General features: G+C 35.3%; 1 protein-coding gene and 1 long non-coding RNA gene across 2 annotated transcripts in view; one reads left to right on the forward strand and one right to left on the reverse strand.

The window, feature by feature from the left end:
• Positions 1-27467, forward strand: part of LOC133533554 (uncharacterized) — a 146654-nt gene that overhangs the window by 105929 nt on the left and 13258 nt on the right. The window lies entirely within an intron of this gene.
• LOC133533538 (fungal protease inhibitor-1-like) lies at positions 17626-27245 on the reverse strand. The gene is made up of 3 exons (XM_061872518.1): positions 27111-27245; positions 25068-25267; positions 17626-17787 (listed from the first exon to the last, which is right to left on the reverse strand). The coding sequence occupies exons 2-3, from the start codon at positions 25264-25266 to the stop codon at positions 17669-17671; spliced, it is 318 nt and encodes a 105-aa protein (XP_061728502.1). The 5' UTR covers position 25267; positions 27111-27245; the 3' UTR covers positions 17626-17668.

A 27467-nucleotide genomic window follows, 5' to 3' on the forward strand; every position in this document is an offset into this window, starting at 1 on the left:
TAACAAGTAAAAGTGCCAAATGTATAATTAACAGACTTACAGATGTTTTTTGTAACTGGGGCATCCCTAATGAAGTAGTTTCAGACCATGTGCCGTTCGACTCCAGAGAGTGCCATAAATTTGCTCGTGAATGGGGTTTCACATTCACATATACTAGCCCAAGATATGCTCAGTCAAACGGAATGGCAGAAAAAGGGGTTCAGATAGCTAAAAAAATTTTACTTAAATGTTATGAAGATAAAACTGACTTCAGATTAGCACTGCTACAGTATAGGGCTTCTCCCGTCTCTGGTACTAGTTTTTCTCCTAGTCAGTTAATGATGAACAGAAATATCAAAACAAAAGCCATTGTTAACTATAAATATCTAGAGCCAAAGCTTAATAATAATGTAGAAAAGCAGTTCCAAAGAACATCACATAGAAATAAGAAGTGTTACAATAGTACAGCTAGATGTAAAAATGATTTTTATGTTGGACAGCATGTGTGGTTCAAAAAAGAACCAAATAAAAAAATATGGTTACAAGGAAAAATTTGTAAATGTAATGGCTTTAGGTCTTATAACGTAGTAGATAATAATAATGTGGAATATACAAGAACATCATTTCATATTCGACCGGCGTGAAGCTTTGTGTTCCACCAGTCTCCACTATTGGTTGAAGGTCCAACTCCCATGGTTTCTTTCTTTTGTAAAAGGGGGAGAAAGAAACAAATGTAAAATTTGTATTAGTAAGTGTGCTCATTTGATTAGAAGAAACAAATTTATTACAATTTTGTAATAGCTAAAAGATTAAGTATTAGTAGTATTATTAAACTGAATATTGTAGAATTTTATGTTAGAAATAAGTACTTCTGTGTAATTTTACGATATTACAAATTGTTTTTTTTTAAAAAGGGGGAGATGTAGCAGAGTGTAAAGCAACCTTAATATATTGAGTGTGACGCCGCCTTAACAAAATAGTCGCTGACAGCTATGACATTGACCCCGACACTTTTCGCTATTGACAGCTACACGAACTGCATCTCGCTCCTTTCCAAAAATATGTTAATATTTTTAAGTAAAGGATTTATATAAAATACACCACCATTGAAGACTCTAGACGTTGTTTTATTCAAGAATAATACACTAAAGTTTAATTTATTTTTGTCCTTCAATATAGAATGTAGTGGAAATTTCCACCAACGTCACGCAGTTTTTACCAACTTAGTACCAAAAATACACTAATATATCAAACGCTCTCATTAAAACCCTTAATTGTCCACCACCAAACTACTTAAAAATCTCATAAAAAGATGAATAAAATTGTGTTCAAAATTTTATTTGAAACTATACTTACTTTACTTTATAAAAAAGGCATTTTACTGTAATACAATAAAAATAATTTTAGTGCTTTGGAAAATTTTCTTCTATAAGGGTTGTGAGGGTTTATATCGAGAACATTTATTTGAATTTTTGAGTGACGCACTTGAAAACTGCGTAGAAAGACATTGTGACAGACAAATCTCACTTGTTGTCAAATAAAAAACGAAACTATAAAACTTAAATTCTAGATCTAAAAATAAATAATACTACCTAATTTTAAATTAAAAAAAATCTTACTGCTATCTTTTGCTACACAATATAAAATTCACGCGTACGAAGTCACGGGCAACAACTAGTTTTGCATGTCTTGGCAAATAAGCAGACATCGGATTCTAAGGGTCAAATTTATGGATATTTTGATAAATAACGTATTCTATTTGTTAATATTATTTCAGGGTTCATAATAAAGTTAGTACAAAGCATATGGTTAAAAAAAAACGATGATAAGTGTAACTTCAGAAATCCATTTAAAATAAAGAAGAACAGAATTGTTATTATTTTGTGTTATACTTTAATGTTGTATACTGATTTAAACTTTCACGATTTTTACACATTATTAACTAATACAAACGGGACTTAATCGCGTATTAAGTTTTAAATTTACCTCTGACGTTTCGAGGACGGCGTTGTCCCCGGGTCTCGTGATCGGAGGTAAATTTAAAACTTAACACGCGGTTAAGTCCCGTTTGTGTTACTTTAATGTTGTGCTTTCAAATTTTTTCAAGTAAAATTTGGAGCGATCTCTAGTATAAGAGAGAAAATCGATAATTGAGTCTATCGATATAGGAACTGTATATTATACCTGTCATTAAATTTTGCCCTCTAGAATCCGATGTCTGCATGCAAATAAGACACCTACAAGGTGTAGGAAGAAACCTAAGTACTATTAATTTTGAAGATACAGTATAAAATAGTATTACCTATTACCGTTTATCTGGACCACAGTAGGTCGGGCTTCACTAGCTATTTCTATATTGCTTGCGACTTACAATTGTTTGTGTCCCTAAATGTATATAAACCTTGTTCCTTCTATAATCTAGCATTTTCAACATTACAAGTGTTTTAAATTCTGAAATTTGGGAATAAAAAAAGAAACGTATAAACATTACAGTGGAATCCGTCTATTATGACTCCGCTTATATTGACCAACCGCTTAATATGACGTAATTATTATGCGAAGTTTGGTTTTCATATGAAATTCCTTGTAACAATATCGGATATGACTTCGCTTATCCGACAAATCCCTTACCTATGACCTATTTATCCCGTTTTTAGGGTTCCGTAGCCAAATGGCATAAAACGGAACCCTTATAGTTTCGCCATGTCCGTCTGTCTGTCTGTCTGTTTGTCTGTCTGTCTGTCCGAGGCTTTGCTCCGTGGTCGTTAGTGCTAGAAAGCTGAAATTTGGCATGGATATATAAATCAATAAAGCCGAGAAAGTCGTACAATAAAATCTAAAAATTTAATTTTACCTCCCCTACAGGTAAAGTGGGGGTGAAATTTTTTTTTGCTTCAACCCTAGAGTGTGGGGTATCGTTGGAAAGGTCTTTCAAAACTAATAGGGGTTTTCAAGAAACATTTTTTGACAAAGTGAATATATTCGGAGATAATCGCTCCGAAAGAAAAAAAAAATGTGTCCCCCCCCCTCTAACTTTTGAACCATAGGTCCAAAAAATATGAAAAAAATCGTGGAAGTAGAGCTTAAGAAAGACATTAAATGAAAACTATAGCGGATATGATCAGTTTAGCTGTTTTTGAGTTATCGCAAAAAGTTTTCCCATCATAGTAAAAAGACTTATTTTAATTAGGTACTGATTATGCAAATTTGCCTATTTGTTTAACTCAGGTGAAAAGTACCGTTTCATCCCTTGGTTAACAATTTACTATACTTTAAGCTCCAGTTTAGCTTATTGTGACGGAAGAGTAACTACGGAACCCTACACTGAGCGTGGCCCGACATGCTCTTGGCCGGTTATTATGAATTACATTCGCTGGTTTTTGTGGCAGTCCCCCCATTTTTCCATGCGAGGATGCTTGGTGCACCTGCGGGCTTGGCGTATAAGTTGTTTTAGTTTTAATTCTAAGTGTCATTTTGTTAATAGGTACAAAATTAATAAAAGTCATGAGAGATGTCTCATGAAGGAATGTCAGATTAATTTAGAAAACTTAACATAAATAAGTTGATGAACTACGTTTTATATGATACACGCTTAGTATGGCGTATTTTTCACTTCGCTTCGATGTAATTATTAACGGCACAAATCATGGGACATTTAAAAGAAAATTTGGAGTATTTTTTAATATTTCACCGACAACTGTAAAATTTCTACCGCTTTGTGCTTTAAAAGTTGAATGTCCAATTCGTCGTCTATCTTTTCTATGTATTTAATGAAAGTTACTGCATGGTTTCAATATTATTAACCAATTAAAACTATGGTTTTTTGCTCCAGTCATAGGATGTATGGCGCCATTAATTTTCAAACTAACTAATATTAAAAAAATAAATAAACTTAAGCAGCTCTTTGGCTCTTGTTTATGGTAAAATGTTGCCAGCGGTTAAAAACTCATGGTAAATACTTGTTTTACAGGATTTGTCGATACCATCCCATTACTGGTGCCTGTTCCATTATAGGGGTGTTTACTATATATGCGGAGTAAGTACAAAACTTTTACCTTGTTGGGCTCTACTAAATCGCGTGAAAGAGCGTTCATTTAAAATTAAATAAGTACGGTCATGGTCTTTAATTGTTTAGCCATTTAGGGTTCAAGCTAATTTGGTTGTTTATACTTACGGTATTAAACAATCAAATTAGCTTGAACACTAAATGGTTCAACAATTAAAAACCGTGACTGTACCTACATTACATACAACAGGAGTTAACAGGACCTAATCAGAGGGCCTGCCGCGAAAATCACGATTAGGCCCTTTAGTAACTTAATTACTCGCTTCTCAACTAAATTACTAACGTAGTCTGAACGAGCCCTTAGGCTCTAGTTCTAGTATGTGGTTCAATAAATTCGATGAAGGAACTTAAATAAAAAGGATAGGTAAATAAAATAGTTTCCGCGACTTGTTTTGCTTCAGATTTATTAAGTATTATTAAGTTTTGTTGCTATGTGTTTGTATTAGTTTATTTTAGACCACAAGAGTACGGCATTTCTTTCGGCCGAGGGAGCGCGGAGCAGGGCGGTTGCCCTCGCAGCCAGCCCCCAAGCACTTTAAGTTGCTGCTCCACGGCCTGCTTGGCTGTCCCACCAGCGCTCGAGTACTGCTCCATGCTTGATTCCCACGAGAGCAAGGAGGCCAGCTCTTTCTCTGTACCGAATTCTGGACTGAAAATTAAGATACAATATTATTTCGTAAAATATAGCTAATTGAGCAAGTACTTAAAGGCCCGTGGGGTTGGGGTATAGTAGAGCCCAGATCACGGGCGTTGCGTTACTTGTACACCGATCATTTCTCGTCAATAACTTTTACTGGTTACATTTTGTTGACGTAACCAGGAAAAATATATTAGCTCAATAGTTACACGATAACAACTAAAAAACCGGGCAAGTGCGAGCCGGACTCGTCCACCAAGGGTTCCGTACTTTTTAGTATTTCTTGTTATAGCGGCAATAGAAATACATCATCTGTGAAAATTTCAGCTGTCTATGGTCTATCTATCACGGTTCATGAGATACAGCCTGGTGACAGACGGACAGCGGAGTCTTAGTAATAGGGTCCCGTTATACCCTTTGGGCAGTTCCGCATGTTTGTGAAGCAGTTAGGTTTCAAGGTACATTTTTCAAAATGTGAGTAGAAAGCCGGTTGCGGCGATTTTGTGACAGCACGGCGGAGGATATTCGGCTCGCAATTTTATTGATTAAAAATCAAAGTTTTGGTGAAGTTGCTATTTAATTGTTATGTGCAGTTAAATGAATCTTCAACATTTTTACGGCAGTCCACATAAGTAAACACATTTGTATTACAATTATTTCTTTGATTAAACTTTGTGGCATATTCGGAACACTATGCATTAATGGCTTTTTTAACTAAGACAAATGTGGCACATCATGCAGTCTGGTTATTTACTACTTGTTTTCATATTTGGAACTGTATGCAGTATGATGCATTTGAAGTAGTTTAGGGTTTCGTAGTTATAAATAATAATATGTATTGCATCGATTGAAATTTATGTTTACTTTATTGCTGAGAAATTTTGTGGTCTTAAATTATTTTTATTTTTTTAAAACTACTAGCTTAAAGTAGCTACTGTATGTAATTGCATGATTTGTATAGTAATCTAAATTGTATTTTTTTTCTTATTTAATGCATGTTAATTATAAGATGTAATGTTTTGAAAAGATGTGTCCCGCCGAGTTTCTTGCTGGTCCATATTGGGGTTAGAGCCGGTGTAGCTTTATTTGACGTTCATAAGCGCATTGTAATATGACTAATATGCCTACTTGAATAATAAACTATCTTTATCTTTATCTTACTAAAAAAATTCGCCAAACTGTGACAGTTTATTGGCGAAATTGGCTGTAAGGTAAATGTACTAATGCTCGACGCTCTAACTAATGCCCACTAGGTAACATTGCGGTCACCTCTATTGTTAGTGGCTTAGCATTCAAGATGCGTCGTATTGAATTACCCCCAATCGAAGTAGCTAAAGATGGTTTTAACCATTGGCCAGAATGCATACAAAAGCGGGCTTCATAGAAAGTAATCCAAGTAATGTGCCAAAAGAATAAATGTTTCTTGTACAAAGATCTTATTTCTTTTGGATGAAAATGTTGATTAAGAATGTACTGCTGTACTGCATATTGTTACATACAGTACAGCAGTACAAGTTACATACAAGCGTAACACATCTGCGGGCTTAGCCAAACGAAACTTAAATAATGTACGAAAATAGTCACGTGGCATTTGGTTCGTATCTGTCATTCCGACATTGGCAATTGTCGATAAGTTATTGTCATATTACTCGTAGCTATGGCCCAACGTAACAGCATTTCTAATTGGTGGTTGCCGTGCAGGGTTGATAGGCCACGCTTTACGAGAGGCGAGCTCTCGGCCTTCGATTTTCTCGTTAATGACCGTAGAAATTACGAAGTAATATTTATAGCTTTTATTAAAAAAACAGTTTGAACGTGTTTTGTGAATCGCACGAGAATACGATATACAATTTAAATAGGTAATTAATTTTCCTGTGTAACAAAGGGTGTATGCGTGATGGGGCATGGCATGGTTTGAGTAACCTGCGAAATGTTTGGGGAGACGGCGCCATTATTGTACCTACACACATTTTGGATGCAATCATTAATTTCGATCCTAATCAAACACGCTAACAGTCCGAATCCGGCATGATTGTTGAAAAACAATTCTCTATGTGACCTTGGAAATTTTAAGTTATTTACATCTCAGTTTTTAATTGGAGATTAACGGTGTGTCAAAATAAGCGCTAATTTATCTTGGATCTTGTAGTCCGTATCGTTTTATAATCTATAGAAAATAAATCGACTCTCCGTGAAGTAGTTTATAATACTAATGCTATCTTATTATGATCGTCACCAGCAGTTTGAGTTCACTGAATGGTATAAGGGCAAATGCACGAACTACTTAAATAAGGGAACTCGAATCATGAAATGTGGGTGCGTATATAAAATTTGAGGGGTTTCCTAGATTTTCACCGATCTAGGACCAAGTGACCCTTTCAAAGAAATCGGTCCACCCTGTCTTGGAGAAATCGGGGAAGATAAGGTAGGGTACATAAAAAGCGATCCGGCCGATTTGAAAACGTCCTCCCTCAAAAGGAGGAGTTTAAAAATAAAAAGACATTCCAGTTAAAAGTCATAAATAACACTCGTAAATGGAGTTTCACAAAGGCCCTAGAGGGAGAATTAGAATTAGAGACTCCAATTTCTACAAAATAGCCAATGTTACATTTGGGAAACCGTGAAATCTAATTTAACCGTATGATACACACGCAATAATATCATTACAGATCGTGTCATTCACGACGACGCGTGCCTTGAGTCGTATTGTCAAGTTATTAAAGGTTAGATTTGACTAACCTGCGCGGCATCGTGGATGAGACGAACTATAGCTAGCTACGAGTAGTTCGGGTTTTGTACCAAAAAGATATAAAAGGAACCCTTATAGTGCGACTCTGTCCGTCCGTTTGTCTGTCTGTCTGTCTGTCTGTCACATCGCTAAATATCTCGAGAACCACTTAAGCTATCGATTTGAAATTTGGAATAGTGATGAACAACGTTTACCCAGACACATTGACTGTATTTTTTTAATTATATTTATTAACTATAGAAAATATCCAATGTGAAGAGGGGGCAAAATTTCAATGTCTAGTGGGGTATCATTTGATAGTGCTCAAATTTACATTCAAATTTTATTATTCATAGTGAAAGAAATATTTTATTTATAAAGGAAAATGTGAAAAAAATACCATTCCCACCCTCCCCTTATCTCCGAAGTTTATAGAAGAATAACTATGAAATTGTTACATACTCGTAATATTAACATTACTGTAAATTTTACAGATCTTGATAACTTTAAAAAACATTTCCGAACCCAGTTTGCAATTTAACCAACTTTACGAGTGTTTTATTACAAATTAAATTTCTATGAAATTACAATAAAGACACCTTTTTAGGGTGTCTAATTAAAAAAAAAAAATGATATTGAGGTTTCTAACATAATTTTTTTTCTAAACTGAATAGTTTTCGCGAGAGACACTTCCAAAATAGTAAAATGTGTGCCCCCCCCCTGTAACTTCTAAAATAAGAGAAAATAAAACTAAAAAAAATATATGATGTACATTACCATGCAAACTTCCACCGAAAATTGGTTTGAACGAGATCTAATAAGTGGTTTTTTTTAAATACTTCATAAAATTAAAAAAGAAAAAAAACATTAAACCCATACGTGTGGGGTATCTATGGATAGGTCTGCCAATGTCGAAATGATATTGAGGTTTCTAATATCAGTTTTTTCTAAACTGAATAGTTTGCGCGAGAGGAAGTTCCAAAGTGGTAAAATGTGTGCCCCCCCCCCCTGTAACTCCTAAAATAACAGAATGATGATCCTAAAAAAAATATATGATATACATTACCATGGAAACTTCCCTTAGTTTTTTTTTCAATACGTCATAAATGGTACAGAACCCTTCATGGGCGAGTCCGACTCGCACTCGGCCGCTTTTTATTTAAATAAAAGAACAATTTATGAAATCGGTTCATTCTTTTTATATCCTCAAAAAAACAACATACCTGCATTCGACGTTTGTACAAAACCCTCGGTGCAAGTGTTGAACACACTGTAAAATAAAATGTCAGTTGGGTTCAGAATACCTATATGTATGCACGGCGAGAAGATGCACTCAACTGTATCTAGTGCAGGCTCTACATATTAACTGGTCACTGAGCATTCTTGTTTAATGCATCCACTCTTGGCCTTTTCCTAAATGAATTGGAAATAAACAACATAGAAATGCGATAGATTTTTATTAAATTAAAAAAATATTTGCGCTTTTCCCACAAATATCTGATTAGGTATCTACCCAACGTCAAATACGTTGTTCAAATGGGAGGGATAGAAATTGTAGCAAAGAAACATTTCAATAAATTTCCTGCAGAAGTTATCAGTCAATTGTGTAATTCGGTTTCAAGAGCCATCTACCTATAAGTCACAATATTTAGTACTTCAGAAATATATGGCATGAAGATGACAATAACTTTAACTCTATTGGGTTGTATGCTAATCGTGTAAGTAGTTTTGCGTGAATTAAATATTCCCAAGCGAATGGTTAATATACGTATTCCCTACGCATTGAATCGAAACGATGGTTACAGATCATTTACCTACTAGATGAAGCATCCTTATTTTTAAATTATACATGCGATAGTAACGCTGTCTTTTTGTGTGTTACCTCTTCACGCTTAAACCGCTCAACCGATTTGATACTATTTGGTATGGAGATAATTTGAGGCTTGGCAAAGTACAAGGATACTTTTTATCAATCATTATCATCATTCCACGCATCATCATTACTAAGATTTATAACTTTTTATTTTGTCTGCTTTCTGGGTTACCTAAAGGATAACGCGTAAGTTTCTTTTTTTACAGTAAATTGTAACCTGACTGAATATTGTCAATTTCCTAAAATATCTCATTATATATTCTATTAGTAAGAGAGTTAATAAAAACTTAGGGTAGGCAACGGATGCATCTAATAGGTGTGGTTAACATCGTTGTATTTTTCAAGATAAGGGCGTCTATGTATGCTAGTCGCACGTTTTTATAGTACGTAGTCTGTCTTGGTAACAAATAGGTACGAGTAAACGAGTGGATGTATATATGGTGAGTGTGAGTTCTCGTAAATGATTCATATCGCGGAGTCTGGGGGTGGTGATATATTCCTGTAGTTGCCGCCGGAATACCAATATTTTTTTCGGTAAAATCTCAATGTGACCTAGAAAATGCCTACTTTTTGATTAAAAAAGTACTATACATATCTATCCAAAGCATTAAACCGTGACAAAAAACACTTCATTGGTGAGATACTTATAGAGCAATATTGTACAGGTTTCCTAAAAGATTCTAAGCTGGCAGGACGACTGACACCTTCATCAGCAATGCGTAGTCAAGGTGCCAATAGTTTTTCTCTGTCGCACTAATATGAAAGAGTGATAGAGATGACTACGCTACGCTATGGAGCGTAAACGGTTGGCACGTTGGCTAGACACCCTGGCCGGAAAAGAGGACAACAACGGGAGTGGTGGAGATTAAAGGGAGAGGCCTTTGCTCAGCAGTGGGACACTATTACATAACAGGCTTATTAATTAGTAATACAGTTTTTTGTGCAGTGTGTTCGGCCCATATACAGGCACGTATTTAGAAGAGAAATAGGTGGTAAATTTGAAAAATGTCGGCGTAAAGGATCTATGCCCCATATTAACTTTGAATTTCACGCTTATTTGTAATGATAAAGTTTGTTCAAAAAGTAACGAGTTATTAAAGTCACGACTGATCTAATTGCTGACGAAACACCAATTTCAAATATACGCAAATACATGAGAACAATCCGTTTATATTAACAGTAACGTCCGTCCGTTCGTTATTAATATAGCCCGAGACCCGATGGTCCCTACATTTCAATATCCAACTGCTAAAATATGCATCAATCGTTGTTCAATTATTCTCTACATTTCAATTCGCGTTATGAGACAAAATAATAGGATTCATTTATACTACTGAATTCGTTACCTATTCTAAATATTTTCACTATTAAGTAGAAACAAATATTATCACTATTTCGAACTGTATTCGACCTATTACAAACATTTAAAACATTTATTTTTCAGTGGTATGAAAGTTTTCGTGAATAGGTTAGTATCAATCAGTCAGGCAAACTATCTCTGGCTCTGAAAATAATAAAAACTCGACTACCAATCAAGGGGACGGGGAACATATAAGTCATATGTATATTAGTACAGTCCAGCACTTAAATACTAAACGATTTTTTCTTATATATTTATTTTATTTTAGTAATGAATGCAGGACTACGTAGTACCTACTACTTACCTACTTATTCACTTTAAATAACTTGATTTATTGTATAATAATATTCCAGAAATATTAAGTAGGTAATACTGTTCTTCATTGTAATCGCAAACTGTTTATGTCTAGCTCGATGCTACCGTACTACAGTTCCAAGTAACGGACAAAGATAATTTATTCTTGGGATTTTATTTCGTATAATACCGTGTTTATATAGTACATCGTTAATTTTACTCTGTGGCTGACATGCTGCTGTCATATTTAGCTATGTTTCGGTTAATTTTATATATATTTATATGTATGTTTATGAATGTCTATTTGTATTTCTTATATGTGTATGTTTATTCACTGTAATTGTGTGTGTGAATGTAGGCTTCATAACGGTTTAGCAACACCTGCTTTTTCGATTAACTTCTCTATTTCCGCTACCCAAAGGTTCTCTGGAAGAGATCGCTTTTTAGCGATAAGACCGCCTGTTGTTTGCCTCTACATTTAATCAATTGTTTATTTTTCTTGTATCTTTTTACTGAGGTGTGCCAATAAAGAGTATTCTATCTATCTCTAATACCATATTTTCATGATCTCATTGAAAACATGCTTTTGTACTGCTCTTACCCAATGTAATAGGTAGTTGTTATATGCAATGATGTAGAAAAACTAAGACACCTGTAATCACTGGTACAAATAAAAAATCACTTTGTTGAACTTTCTCGAGTAGGAACTCATTCACTGTCGTCTATTTCGTCTTAATGCTTTACGTTCAGAGTAAACTATTATAAACAAATGCCTAATATGTGGCAGATAGCACCATAAACCTTGGCCGCCTATTTCGAGTTCTATGACAAGTATAGTTACGTGTAACGTGTAGGCGCGTGTGTGGTCATCCCTTCATCGCCGCATTAGATATATAATTTTCGTAACCCTTTAATTAATGAAAATAAAATAAATCATTACGTGCAGGCTGTTTTTTCTAGCCAAAATGTTGGGAACATTTAGTCAATTTACTTCATTATTTTGAGGTTGGTTTAATAAGTAATGCATATGTATTGGAAAGACAGAATATCGAATATAAAAGAGGCAAGAGGCAAGAGGAAGGTATGGAGCACCATACGTTCCAAACTAGCAGTCTGTGTCTTGGAATTTATTTTACAAAAGGAAATAGGTAACTAATAACACATCAATTTCCGATTTCAATAGTTTCTAATGTTTCGGTAACACTTGACTACATCGCTGTATTGTCGCGTTTCTAATAAAAAACTGGTTTTTTTTTCATACTAGTCAAAGTCTACGATTTTGATCTGATGCAAGATCTTCAAAGTAACGTTATGGTCGTGTATAGGTACATACATAGTTTCTATTGATAAAATTGCTCAATTGAAGTAGGAATGGGCCGGCCATTTCTGTCGCAGGGATAACAGCCAATGAGGTCAGCGGGGAACTGTTTTGAAAACTTCGGAAAACCAGATGGTCGAACGACATTAAAAGTATTAAAACAACGCCAGACCATCATAGAACTGCCGCATTCAGAACAAATTGAAATCCATGAAAGAGGCATAATGTCCAGCAGTGAATGCGTATATGCTGAGAAGAAAGGAACATATTTTCGGTAATTTGGTTGCGTAGATATCTGACGGCCTGTATCTGTATCAGCCATGCTACTCGTAGAGGGCATTTATTTTGTCCCACTCGTGAGACCGATTTACGGAATATGTTTGCGCGTATTAGGGTCGGGGGTACCGATCTGGGATGAGAAATGGACGTGAAGGAGCTCTCGAATGTGAGCGGAATCACTTCACTTGAGAGGTTTTGTTTTGTTTGCCTTGCGCTCCAATTACGACTTACGATAAAAAATAAAGCGTAGGTAATATCTTATAGGGATTATTAATTTTTCGACGTATTGTAAACAGGTAAATATTTACTTTCCAAAATTATCTTTTAGATTATTACCTACCTAAAACATTTTATTTGATTCAGTTTTCCATCATAGATTTTATTAAAAACAAAATTTGCTAAATACCTACCTAACAAAATAGACTTATCCTACTTAAAGTACTTACCCATAATTTAACCGCATGTACGGGTATATGGATGGACTAAAGTCTGTGCACTGAAGGTTCCTAGCAGCAAAAAGGGAAAGGAATCATACGACATTTCGTACCTAATTTTTTACGAACCTATAGGTCTTCGCACACTATATCAATTCCACACCAACTCAACTCACTTTTGGTTCAGCTTAGTGGACGACGAGTGGACGACGCGTAGACCACCCGACAGTTACTAAATGTTAAACATTGTACTGTAGGACATACAAGATAAGGCTTTAATTTCAATATTTAATGTTGAGTCGAGTGGCTGGTGAGTTGTAATAGTGTGCTAAGACCTTAAGAAACCTCACACACAGCTACAGGCGCTTACCGAGATATCCTAAATATTTAAACCGACTTAAGTACTCACAATTTCCAAATTTTTTTTGTTCTACTACACTACTTATACAGTGCTCCTCGAGATCATAATGGTGCAGTTCAGACAGCAAATACACGTACGTGTTCCTACAAAAATAGGTATAGCTAAAAAACTTAAGTAAGTCACCTGTTGTATGTAGTTGTGACGTGTTCGAATAGACATTTGTTTTGTTTGTGTGTGTCTTTTAAACATGTATTGTCTATTCGAACACGTCACACCTACATACAACAGGTGACTTACTTAAGTTTTTTACCTATACATGCCTACCCAAATTAATATAGGACACAGTGTCTGTATTTTCCATTCCCTCGTGTGCCTACGACAGTTTTTTCGCTTTTTCCATTTAATGACAACATGATTAATCGTGAATAAATAAACTGTTTAAAAATATATCTAAATTTCAAGATGTCTTTGAGAACTTGTGGAATGTCTTTATAAAAGAGATCACGACGAGATTGCGAACATCCTGGTTTAAAATTTTGAAGTTTTTATAAATAAACAAATTCAGGTAAACTCTTTGAAAAAGTCGTTTTCTATGACTGAGCTCAACGAACAGTACATTACGATACAAGTACGAATAGTAGGAAATTCGCAATGAGTGGCGATATATTAAAGCACAACCAAAGGGAGTGTTTTAAATCGACACGAGTTGCGAATTACCTTTTTGCATGTGATTGTTCAACGTTTTACAGTACATATATGGCCCTTTAAATTATTGACATACGCACGTCTAGTTACCGCAGTAGGGCGGTAAAGGGTAAACGCCTATTGTAACAACAGCAGCAATATTTACATAAGAATTACAATATTCTTATGTAAATATTAGTTAGAAGCTTGGCACTACAAGAGATCTGATATCTTTTTGATAGTGCGAGCCTTATGGTCTCGTCTTGGCTACATTTTACATGAAAATGTTTTTGATGGGATACAAATTTGCTATAGCCGTTTTGGTGGTTACACTGCAAATACAAATATAAAATTAAGTGTGCGTAAACATGTGTATGTGTGGGTTTTTGGGGATGTGGACTGGTCAAATTTAATCATGTTATATATCGATAAGCGCTACACAGCAGAACGGAATAGTGACTTATTGAGGCTTCGATATCTGCACTATAAATAAACATCATAGATATGCTAATGAATAATAAATATTTTATAATATAATAAAATAACTCAAAACTTGTGGAAATCATATTTTAGTAGTTATTTATGTATTTTTATTAAAAATTCGAACTTTGCCTTCGTTCGAACCTGTATCGTCACGATAAAATCGTTACCTGATAACCACGATAAAGATTCTAAAGGCGTTTTGGTTCATTTTAAGTATAATTAATCCTTTCAAGTGAAATTAATATAGTAAGAAATGTCGATAGTTTATCGATATGACTTTACCGACATGGCCGCAGCAACCTGGTTACACATTTTTAATCGTACATAAAAACAAAGTGGTGACGGTGATAGCTGGCCTTCGCTACATCTATTGAATCACATATATCTATGGATTGTACGAGTGGTGGCACTTTCACACTTTGCCACTGCAAATGATGTGCCGAGCAGAGTTAGCTTAGGCGGACTCTAAATCATTGAGTTTTCACAAGCTCCAATTTATGTCATAAATATTTGTTAATTAATAACATTATGCATATTTACATTTTAAATCTTAACAAATTATATTATTTAATATGTATTAATGAAAAGGTAGGTACGAGTATAATAAATCCCATCAAAAACATAAATGTGTAATGAGAGCTAAGTTCAATATTAAGAATATGCGTCGTTGTTGACTTCGCCGGCCAAAAATTAACATCTACTCGTATATGGGTGCCAAGTTCTAGGTCACATGGGATGCAATTAAAGTTCAGGATTTGACTTGGCTAGTTAACTGTTTTGAAATACAACCAAATTACTAATAGACAAATGCCATTTATGACGGGGTGCCTAATCCCTAATAAAATAAAACCACGGAAACGGATTATATCGCTTATCTTCTTTATCTATCTAGCGATATCCCGGCCTTTGCCAGGGTCCGCTTTCCTCAACTTTGCGCGATCCTGGGCGTCCTCTCGTGTGAACCCGTTTACGCTCATATCCGCTTTCACGACATCGAGCCATCGCTTTTTAGGTCTGCCGTGGGGTCGGGAACTGTCAAGAAGAAGGGGGATTATATCGCTTATACTTAATATAAATACATCCCGCCGTTTCTCTTCTCTAATCAGAGGTGTAGGGTTAGAGCGGGCGTAGCTTTATCGCATAGCTCTATCTTTGCTTGAAAATAGTTGTAATTAATTTAGCCTCAATATTTATAGTTTTTATGGTTCATTATTTTTGTATTTGTGTAGTTTTGCATATTGTGAATTTTCCTCAGCCACCCGTTGACCACGAACGCTGTAAAGGGTTCCAAACGTCGGGATGTATTATAAATTCATTATACGCGATATAATCCGTTTCCATAGTTTTATTTCATGAGTAACTATTGCGGTAACCGAAGACAATATTAGATCCTAAATAAATAAAAAGCGGCCAAGTGCGAGTCGGACTCGCCCATGAAGGGTTCCGTACCATTTATGACGTATTAAAAAAACTACTTACTAGATCTGGTTCAAACCAATTTTCGTTGGAAGTTTGCATGGTAATGTATATCATATATTTTTTTTAGATTTTTCATTCCGTTATTTTAGAAGTTACAGGGGGGGGGCACACTTTTTTTCACTTTGGAAGTGTCTCTCGCGCAAACTATTCAGTTTAGAAAAAAATGATATTAGAAACCTAAATATCATTTTTGAAGACCTATCCTTAGACACCCCACACGTATGGGTTTGATGAAAAAAAATTTTTTTTTAATTTTTATGACGTATTAAAAAAAAACGACTTACTAGAACTCGTTCGAACCAATTTTCGGTGGAAGTTTGCATGGCAATGTATATCATATATTTTTTTAGATTTTTCATTCTGTTATTTTAGAAGTTACGGGGGGGGGGGGGGGACACACTTTTTACCACTTTGGAAGTGTCTCTCGCGCAAACTATTCAGTTTAGAAAAAAATGATATTAGAAACCTCAATATCATTTTTAAAGACCTATCCATAGATACCCCACACGTATGGGTTTGATGAAAAAAGATTTTTTGAGTTTCAGTTCTAAGTATGGGGAACCCCCAAAATTTATTGTTTTTTTTTCTATTTTTGTGTAAACATCATAATGCGGTTCATAGAATACATCTACTTACCAAGTTTGAACAGTATAGCTTTTATAGTTTCGGAAAAAAGTGGCTGTGACAGAATCGGACAGACAGACGGACATGACGAATCTATAAGGGTTCCGTTTTTTGCCATTTGGCTACGGAACCCTAAAAATACAATTTATATATATTAATACAAGTAAAAATACAATTTATATATAGGAAAAAAGTAAAATGGCGTCTGATCTTTAGAGAGGATCAGCAAGAGAGGAAGCAGTTACATATTTTTAGCTGTGGGAATGCTAATAGCGATCGAATATAAAAGCATTAAGCCACTTACACAGATCTGAAGGTGAGTTCGGGTACATTTTCAATAGTCTTTTTCAAGTTTCCCTCGATTATTGTAACACCGACCAAAATGTACCTACAGTAGATGTGGTCTGGCTTCAAGTCCTGACAGATTAGTGCTATGAACCGAAGCTGTACTTAATGTTTGTATTAAGTATTTAAGGTCCCATAATTAATGGTATGATATTTTTACTGCTACTGTTCTACATCTTACCTCGCAGAAACCAACCAACCGACTATTAAATACCTACCCTGTAAATATTTAATATTCAGAAAAATGAAATAAATTCTGTACAATATGAAGTAATATGGTCTCCCTGTTTTCGCTTTGCAAACAACGAATCGGAAATTGAGTTCCGTTATGCTCCCGTTGTTTACGGATTGAATTTTCATTTATGTCCCATTTATAATATTTTTAGGTAGGTACCTGTTTTATTTAAATACTGTTATTCAAGAAAGTCATAGAATTTTTTTTAACGGTTTCGAAAGGTCGATATATTAAAAAAAAACTTTTTTATATGCGACTTCTTAAAAATCTTCACATCTAGGAAATAAGCTAGAAAAGAGGCTCTTCGGTTTATATTTCCAATTTTCATTCTGTTAGGTATTAGGTATAAATACTACACATAATTACTTACTGGCTGGGTATGGTACTATCTATGTGTAAGGGTGTAACATAGGTCGTCTAGTTAGGTGCGAACAAAAATATAAGCATTAGGAAGCATTTTTTTATTGCATGTTATTACTTATTTCTTGATTAGTTCCTTCTCTGCACTGTAGTACAAACGCCACCGACGCAGACGAGCGGCTCACGACACACGGCGGACGGGGTCTCCCCTAACTCCTTGCTGTAAGTCTTGCACCTGGCATCTTTCCCTGTAAAATAATTACGGATAATTAGTAAAAACGTTAACTGTAAAATAGGTACAATGCTATCTATGTAAATAGAAAATAATATGCATAGATAACTGCAGTTTTATCTAGTTGACTTCGAATCTCAGTAAGCACTTTTATTTTGTGTTGAGCACGGATATTTTTGTGTATTCAATTAAAATTTTTATTTTGAGATTTTTTTAATTATTAAAGTGATTGTTTATTTATAAAAGAATAGTTCAGATTAAACTAAGTAGTTTTACTCTTTTCCAGTTGTACCTACTGCTGTAGCAGGACAGTAGTGATTATTTCTGAATTTAAGGTTAAAACTGATTCACTGTTAAATAAGCAGAGCGAGGTTAGAACATACTTATTGAACCTTTAGATATATACCTTTTTAACTCAATGTTTTTATTTTAATTTATTTTGTAAAAGCGATTGTAATCTCGATTATCTCTAATGCACCAAATTTTATTCGATTAACTAAATTTACCTGCTTTTAATTTAAAAGGTGATAATTTTTCAAATTTATAATATCAGTTTTATGCTGGCTACATCCTAGCAAAACGTTTTACAATTATATCCCCGTCCTTGGCTGATTGCTCTGGCTGGTTATAACAGGAACAAGTTTGAAGGCCTTCATAACAAAAGATTAATAAGTTCTATGCCCACGGGTGCGGATGGGGCTCATTAGCCGTGCTACGTGCAACTGTACCGTGTTGTGTAACAAAAGAGACGATTATGAGTTCTATTCCGTAGTTACTTTACTACTTCTAATACTTCTAAACCCTATAATACTTGGAATAGGATAGAAAAAAGTGTCTGGGTCAACTTTTATTGCTATAGGCAAGCGTAGATTCTGTTTTATATAGGTTTGCTAACTTCGACGTAACCATACATGAAAAAAATCATTAACATTCACGATATGCACCTTTTTGTGTAACACTTCATCCCTTACAAATATCGGTAAGTAATTATATATTCATATACAACGTGTTTCTACTCTCTGGACATTGACCGAGATCCTAAGTAGAGTTCCTTCTCAGGAATGTTCTAATATGGCTAATTATTCGATTAGATAAACTTAAAAAAAATAACGTTAAATTACATACTGTATTATTCGCTCTTATACGATAAGATTAAAGTGACACGACATACTCTTTAATTACCGTGTATCTACATACATGCTGTTCCGAAGTATTAAATCGTAAATCATTAATTTATCCGTTAATACTGTGTTGTTTGGAATGAGTCTTTGTATCTCTGAGAAATATCCTAATCGACACGTCCTATTTATTTGTGTCCAGGGGGTAGAGACACGTTGTATTACTTGTAAACTTAATAAGGAATATAATACGAGTTGTTTTCTTTTATACCACGACAGTGGCAAACAAGCATACAGCCTGCCTGATGGTTATCAGTCACCGCAGCCTATGGACGTCTGCAAATCCACTACTATAATACTATACTTCTAATCGCGAAAAATGGGAATATTAGAGTGCTGCATATTAAAGGTATTTTATGTAAGTAACTGGGATAGTATCATTACGAAAATGATGAATTTTTCATTTAGCATTTTCATAATCTGAAGTGCACAACAATATTTATTTCAAATTTATATTAAAACTGGTCATCCACATAGTATTTTTTTTTAAACGATAAGAAAGGCAATCGGATATGTTTCGTTATTTCGTTGTTATGTTATTTTTACTCAGAATCACGAGAACAATCGATTGCATGAAACAAATTTTCAGTTTGTATGGACTGTCACAAAACACCTAAAATTTGTATGAAAAATTAGGGACACTTTTTTTTATTTGTTTTAACCAATATACCTCGCGATTCTGAGTCCAAATAACGTAGTAGCATCAGTGACCGCGAGGGGAGCAGTAATCTGACACTTCAATTTCTATCCAAGAAAATAAGGGTAGGAAGCCGATTTCTAAACGTCGCAACACTGTCCAGTAGCTGCACACTAGCACAGTGTTGCCGTCTTAAGGTGATCTGGGGGCCTACTGCAAAAACCAAAATTCGCAAATTGTAGGGATATTTCTCTTTTACTCTCACTAAGACGTAATTAAGCTGACAGAGAAAAATGCAAAAAAAAGTATCTCAAAATCGGGCGTAAATCGTGAAAAAAACTTGATAAATAGTTTCCATGAAAATTATAGTGAACATGATCGGTCTTCTCTTCTTAGTAAAAGACGTACAAAGTGCTGCGAAGCTTTTAATAGCCCCCGTTTAGCCTATTCTGACAGAATGGTAACTACGAAACTCTACACTGAGCATAAGAAATAAACACTTACGATACTTTCTTTCAAATAAAATAAAAATTGTTGAAATCGGTTCACACAAAAAATATCCCTGAAGAACCAACATTGGGTCACAAATATTAGTTAGCCGATTTTCCTACAGATGGCGCTGTAAACAAATTTACTTAGTATACTTCTGGTCAAAAGTCTTTCGTGTAAGTTAGTGAACCCTCGTTGCGCGAGTTAAACATACTCTCACTTGACCGGTCTTTTTAATTATATATGACACCGTAAGTTTGTGCCCCATTAGTTTACAATCTAACATAGTTAGTAATTTTCCTACCGGTAGTTAATAAATTTAATTAGCGAGATTGTAAACTGACGAGTGTTTACAATTTTACGGTGGCATATATACTTCAATTGAATCTGGGTCATTTATCTTCCTTTTTCTTACATTCTCCCCTTTATGCGACGCTAATGTCATATCGATTACTCTTTGTTTGATTTTAACCGTATAATAATTAATCGAGTCGGTGCTCTCTCGAAGTGAAACGAATGGCGGTACTGTAACTGGGACGTGAATTTATATCCCGATCAGGCAAGCAAATGCATTGTGATAAGCTTAAAATAATAACGTTTTATAATAATTCGCTTTCAATTGTAGGGCTTATTATAAGTAATCGTTAATCTAGCGCGTAAGGTCCCTGTTAGACCAACATGCGTAAACGTTTACGCTTCTTAGCGAACAAAACGCAATTGTCACTGTCAATATGGAATAGTGATAGGTAAAAAGATATAAAGCGTTTCGTTGTCGTAATGAAGCGATTGTCACCTTGGCTAAGCACCCAGGACAACTTAACGGGTGGGATCTATAACAGGAGCAAAAAGTTAAACTAACTTTCACATAATTTAGAATATTAATAGGGATAGCGACAGGAGAATTTATAATATTAGAAGGAATTACCTATGGTAGGGATTGCTAAGGAAGACAAGAGCATGATTAACTAATCGGAGCCGTGTAAATAACATTTTAATGGTTCTCATGGAAATGCTTACCTATCTATAGTTCACTAGTGAACAAGACCCCACTCTAGATGTCGCTTGGAAATAAGAAAAGCTAACGAGGTCAAGTGGGAAAGCGGCGCTCTCCACCGATCAATTCGAGGGCGGTAGTAAATGTGTGAAATGAAGTAGCGAATAAGTTGACGCTGCTGGTTTACTGATGCTGAAGTAACATGGGTGAAACGAAAAGATAATAATAAGAATAAGACCACTTTTATCATTTACCTAACTTATTTTCTGATATCATACACATACCTAAAGAAAATATGAGTTTTATAAAAAAAACGCCAGTTTTCCCTTTTTAGTGCCAGTCGTCTACTTTTTGAGGTAGCTTTTGATTTTTCAATAATTTTGTAGATATACATCTTGCGAGAAATACTTTTATTTTTATCGGCTTCAAACTTTTGTACCTATCTACTGTTTGATATCGTTTTGGTGGTTTTACAAAACAGGGACCTGTTCATGACGAATCTTTGAATAACTTTTGAAAAGCTATGAGGATATTATTTTTTTACCGAATTATTTTATTTTTATTTGTCAAAGCGAGAAAACTTGAATGATAACTGATTAAAAAAATAACATTGAGGATAAGAAAATAAGTAAAGATTTTCTCAAAGTAACATCATCTTAATCTTTAGTCCCTTGTCCACTCCCCAATAGCCGTCCACGTATACCACGTGCACACAACATACATCTCACGCCATTATGGCGGCTGCGGTTTTAGTGCCGCTAGTGGCTGGCTTCAAACGATAAAAGCGCTAGTTGTGCCAAACTAGAGGTAATATAATAAGGTTTAAGAAGTAGATGATTTAAACGACGCCACTTGCACCAATCACTAACCCGGGGTTAACCGGTTGAACCTAGAGTTACCATGATTACCAGTACAATTTGACACTGGGTTAACGGTTTAGTGGGATGGTGCAAGTGGCCCTTAGGTATTTGATATTTGTCGATTAGGTGTAAAAAATGCATATAACCGGCCATAGCGTGTCGAACCGCGCACTATAGAGAGTTTCGTACCGAGACACGATATAAGCATGTATTTAAAAACATAAAACGTAATAATAAAGTAGCGGATCTTAGAAGCACGCAAGAGTGTTCTTTGGGCAGTTTTTCAGCCGTAACTCAAAAATGAACTTTTACAAGCCAACGCATAGTGCAGTCAGTATCAATAGTAGCGGATAAAACAATGCGCCAAAAGTATCTGACATCCCGGATAGCTTTTTCAAATAAAGATAAATCTCACGTTGAAATGTATATATTTTACAGTCTTAATTGTTCTACATATAGGACCTTAGAACCTAAATGGTCGCGTACTGTGCGGTTCAAGAGGAATTTCCTGCCGCGGACGCTCCGGCTGTGGAATGAGCTCCCTTCTGAGGTTTTTTCGAGGGTCTACAGTATGGGGTTTAAAAAAAAAGGCATGTAGTGGTTTTTGAAGGGTCGGCAACGCGCATGTAACACCTCGGGAGTATGCTTGTTTGCCACCGTCGTGGTATAAAAACAATATATATAGAACCATCAATTTATGTTTAGATGTTGCAGATTGGTAGATAATTTTGACGCGTTGTGAATAAGTGCAATAGGCTAAGGTCCATATTATGTAAAATAATTAGCTTAAAACATTTTGTAAATAAAAAAATATTACGTATGTTATATCATTCACTGGCTGACGCTGTAATTGGATATGGATTGATAGCCTACGGACGTACTTTTAAAACCTATTTAAACCATGTGCTTAATTTACAACTGAGACTGTTAAAAAATATTACAAACGAAAATACTATAAAAACCTGTAAGAATGATAACGTAGCCTTATTCAAAACATTAAGCGTCTTACCAGTGCATGACAAGGTTAGATATTTATTAGCAACTGATCAGTTTAATTGTTCTGAGTTTAAAACGCCGCGAGTGTACACACGACCGCAAAGAGGGTCAGAGCGCCGTAGGTATAGTTTCTATTTTCCTCCGTGAGCTTCTACGGGTTATCGTCTTATCTATTGTTTAAAAACCGCAAAGGCGCGTGCCACTATGAAAAAATGGGCAGGCCGCATAGGTAGCGTTTATTGAATTACTACTCTATTGAGCACGGAATAAGATTCATTATGAACTAATACAGAATTCTAACAGAATAGCTGTCTGATCTCTATTGGTGCGTCTAAGGTAGGCGACTAAACGCTCTCAAACCAGCTTAACTTGTGACACTGCGATCCGAAACAAAGATACGTATTCGAAGACCTCGCTTGCACTGGTAATGCGAGCGCACGGCTAGCTAGCGTAAAGGAAGTAATGTTATGTTTCTCGAGGAGCAGGTAAAAAACAGGGCCGGATTTTCACACAAATATATTTGGGTGGTTTTACGTTGTTTAATTTAAAGAGATAAAACATAACACTATTTAAATAGTAGGTACACATCTAACAGAATGGGTTTGTGTAATTACAATAATAACGAGATATACTCATTTTTATAATCAACTGTTTAAACAGTTGTTTGCTAATTTTATAAGCGACATTTTACATGGCCCAACGATAAAATATTTATGATTGTTTCTTAAATGTTAAAAAATGTAAAGCCATATATAAGATACGTATTCGAAGACCTATATAGGTCTATATTTAATACTATTTTAACATTGTTTTCTGTGATTTTACCTAGAGTCGAACAAACAGTTTAAACAGTTGATTATAAAAATGAGTATATCTCGTTATTATTGTAATTACACAAACCCATTCTGTTAGATGTGTACCTACTATTTAAATAGTGTTATGTTTTATCTCTTTAAATTAAACAACGTAAAACCACCCAAATATATTTGTGTGAAAATCCGGCCCTGTTTTTTACCTGCTCCTCGAGAAACATAACATTGCTTCCTTTGCGCTAGCTAGCCGTGCGCTCGCATTACCAGTGCAAGCGAGGTCTTCGAATACGTATCTTTGTTTCGGATCGCAGTGTCACAAGTTAAGCTGGTTTGACAGCGTTTAGTCGCCTACCTTAGACGCACCAATAGAGATCAGACAGCTATTCTATTAGAATTCTGTATTAGTTCATAATGAATCTTATTCCGTGCTCAATAGAGTAGTAATTCAATAAACGCTACCTATGCGGCCTGCCCATTTTTTCGTGGCACGCGCCTTTGCGGTTTTTAAACAATAGATAAGACGATAACCCGTAGAAGCTCACGGAGGAAAATAGAAACTATACGCGGAGCCCACCGCCAACAACTACTATGGTGAACGAACGCGCAGCTATCTCACATCGCGAATTTTTAACAAAATTTCCTTTGAAGACGAGTGTAGCAGCAAAAACGTGTTTAAAACGAAACTGAAAAAGTTGCTGCTAAATACCTCAACTCAAAACGTGCCTCAACTTAAAAATAAATAAATAAAATATATAAAACGATCCCAAGCTTGGGCAACTAGTTTTTTCAGATAAGAAAAACAATACACACCTACATACATACATATAATACTTAGAATAAGTCATAATCATAAATACTTAGATAAATAAATAGTTCATAAGATAAGATCGGGTACACAAAAACTGTAAGTGAGTGCAACATTCGCCGATAAACGTTATGTTTGGCGAAATATTATGTACCTAAATGTATATAGTACCAACTTTTTTTGATAAATAAATTAAAAAAAAAAATCGTTGCTTTTGATGCTGACTGTACTTTTCTCGAATAATTTTCGTGGAAATACGATAAAAACCCAAAACTTTATATAAAATCTAAAAACGAAGTATCAAAACATAATTCATAATTACTAAACTAACTTGTGAAAAAATACTGGACACCATTGCCAGCTGGCGCCAGGTATGTGTGCTACCTACACTACATTCGTCGGTGGTTATAGACGGTATTTCATCCACCACTACTGGTGAGCCCATCATCCCTTCTGGTTCCCCCGGACCAGCATGGCATGCGTAACGCATTTCCCCAACGTAAAAAAAGGTAGGGCCCGACTCACCGAGCAGAGTGACGCAAGCAGGGCAGCAGCCGCACTTGCCGGAATGGTTGGGCTTGTAGACGGACGGGGAGCGGCAGCTCGAGGACTGCACGGGGGCGCTGCACGGGTGCTGCTTGCAGTAGTTGGTGCCGCACACCAAGTCGCCGCAGGCAAGGGCTAGAGCGCACGCCAGCACAAATAGGATCAGGGCTGCCTTCATGCTGTTATAACCAAAATTAAACCTTAAATAATACCTCACCTGCAACAGCACGAAGGCTACAATAAATGCTTAAATAATTCTAGAGAATACTTAATTATTATAGTAACACGAAAGTTTGAAAAAAGTATGTGTGGCCATAGTGTACGAGTAGGTATATAGCAGGGTAGGTGGACTATTGCCTGGTCAATTGTGGTGTGTAACGCGGAAAACTGGGCAGGTCATTTTACAGCAGGTTTTTACGATTTAAGGAATCTTGAAATTTCAATATTCGTAATGCGTTTTAACTTACACTAACAAATAAAATATGATATGAACAGAATAGGCCTCAATATTTGACCCTTGGCTTTTTTTACCTTTAGAATTTATAGCCTGGAGCATGCAATATAATTTTTGCTCTAATCTGAGGATTAGAAAGGCTCCTTAATAGGAATCCGAAATTGTAAAAAAGGGCCGCCTTATTGAATTTCGTCATTTTTGTCCCGGCGATAATGAAAATTGATGTATAAGGATGCCTTTCAGCCCCTTAATAGTTCGTAGTCAAAATTATTATAAACGTCAGCCATACTATATATAGTTTTTGGCAAACCGCGTCTTTTCAGTTCGGGGCGAACTACTTACTGGTTTAAGTTAAATGTTTGTGCGTGCTAGATACATATCTGTATTTTTGAAACAGAAAACCGAATAGTAGGGACCTACACGATTTTTAATATCGCAAACGAACGCAAATGGGTTATTCCCACTAGTTACCACCAAGTTGTTACCAGTGGTAACTACTGGGAGTTTTTGTCTCACCGTTTACCACTGGTAACTACTGGGAATAAAAATCCCACCTTTTCCCAGTAGTTACCAGTGGTAAAACGTGGGAAAAATTTCTCAGTAGTTACCACTGGTAACAACTTGGTGGAAACTAGTGGGAATAACCCACGCAAATAAACGCAAGGTGCTCTTACATACACTTCACAACGTTGAAATGAGAAAGGTGTGTAGGTAAACGTTACATCAAATATTTAACAATAATAAACAGTAGGTAGCGTAGCAACATAATGTTAAAGGAAGCTGTGCCAGTTTTGGTAGGTAAGTTTATTCAAAAAGTCTATTTGTTTAGAATGGGGGCTATTAGATATGCGTTTGCCATTTGTGTAGTAAGTATTATTTACCTATTGGGTTGTACCCATATTATCCTTTCAAATTGAAATTTATGCCGGGCTTGGGATGTGTATAAATTAGATTAAATAAAAACAAGAACATGAAACCCGCGAACCGATCGGAAACTGATTAATTCGGGATTTGGTAATCCCGAGTGATCTGTACCAAACTGAAAACGATTGCCCGCTCTCGGCGGCATTGAACGCCGATTCCTGAGCGTTCGTGCTACGAATTAATAATGTACACTCACAGAAAAGGTTTTTCAATGTCTACGCGACGCGATTTACTACAAAACGGAAGTACTCCCTCTACCTACGCTAATGATGTGACGTGCTGTGATACTCTCATAGTTTGTATCTATTACAAACTATGAGAATACCACAATACCCTAATGTCTAAAATATTGTATAACTAAAAATAATAGTAATTGTAAACGGAAAATATATGACTCGTATATGTAGTTGAGTAAATTGCGGACGTGATTTTAATCCCTTAACGAATGTCATAAAAAATATTTATTTAAATTTGAACTTTAATCTTTCAATAAAGTTGAATATTATAACTGTCATATACGGTTGCATATGCGGTAAAGCGTTAAAACAGATCACGAAACCTTTTATGTTGTAATAGCATTATTAATTCACTAAATGTGTAGAATATTTAGTGGATTAAATTATTTGTTACAAAAAGTTGCTTACTTTCTTATATGTAGTTTAGATCCGTGTTAAATGAGCTGCGTTCGCCGAATGGAATACGAATCGAAAAGCACTGAGGAGCAGTTATACAAATAGCTCCAGATAACCCCGGGACGTGTTTACTTCGTAAGTTGCTCTCTGGAGCTCATATCTTTGTGTTTCTCGTCTTTATCTTTAAATTTCGTAATTAAGTGTAAATCATCACAATTTATGAGTATACCTAACAAACATATTTATTAAAATTTTATCGGCAAGTGGCGGCTAATTGCATATATTTTTTTGTAGGTACCACATAAACCTTTGAAATTAAATGTGTCATGATAGTTATTCGTTTATTTAAGAAACTAATTTTGTTGGTGA

Source organism: Cydia pomonella, unplaced genomic scaffold (assembly GCF_033807575.1).
Source record: "Cydia pomonella isolate Wapato2018A unplaced genomic scaffold, ilCydPomo1 PGA_scaffold_178, whole genome shotgun sequence".
Lineage (NCBI taxonomy): Eukaryota > Metazoa > Arthropoda > Insecta > Lepidoptera > Tortricidae > Cydia > Cydia pomonella.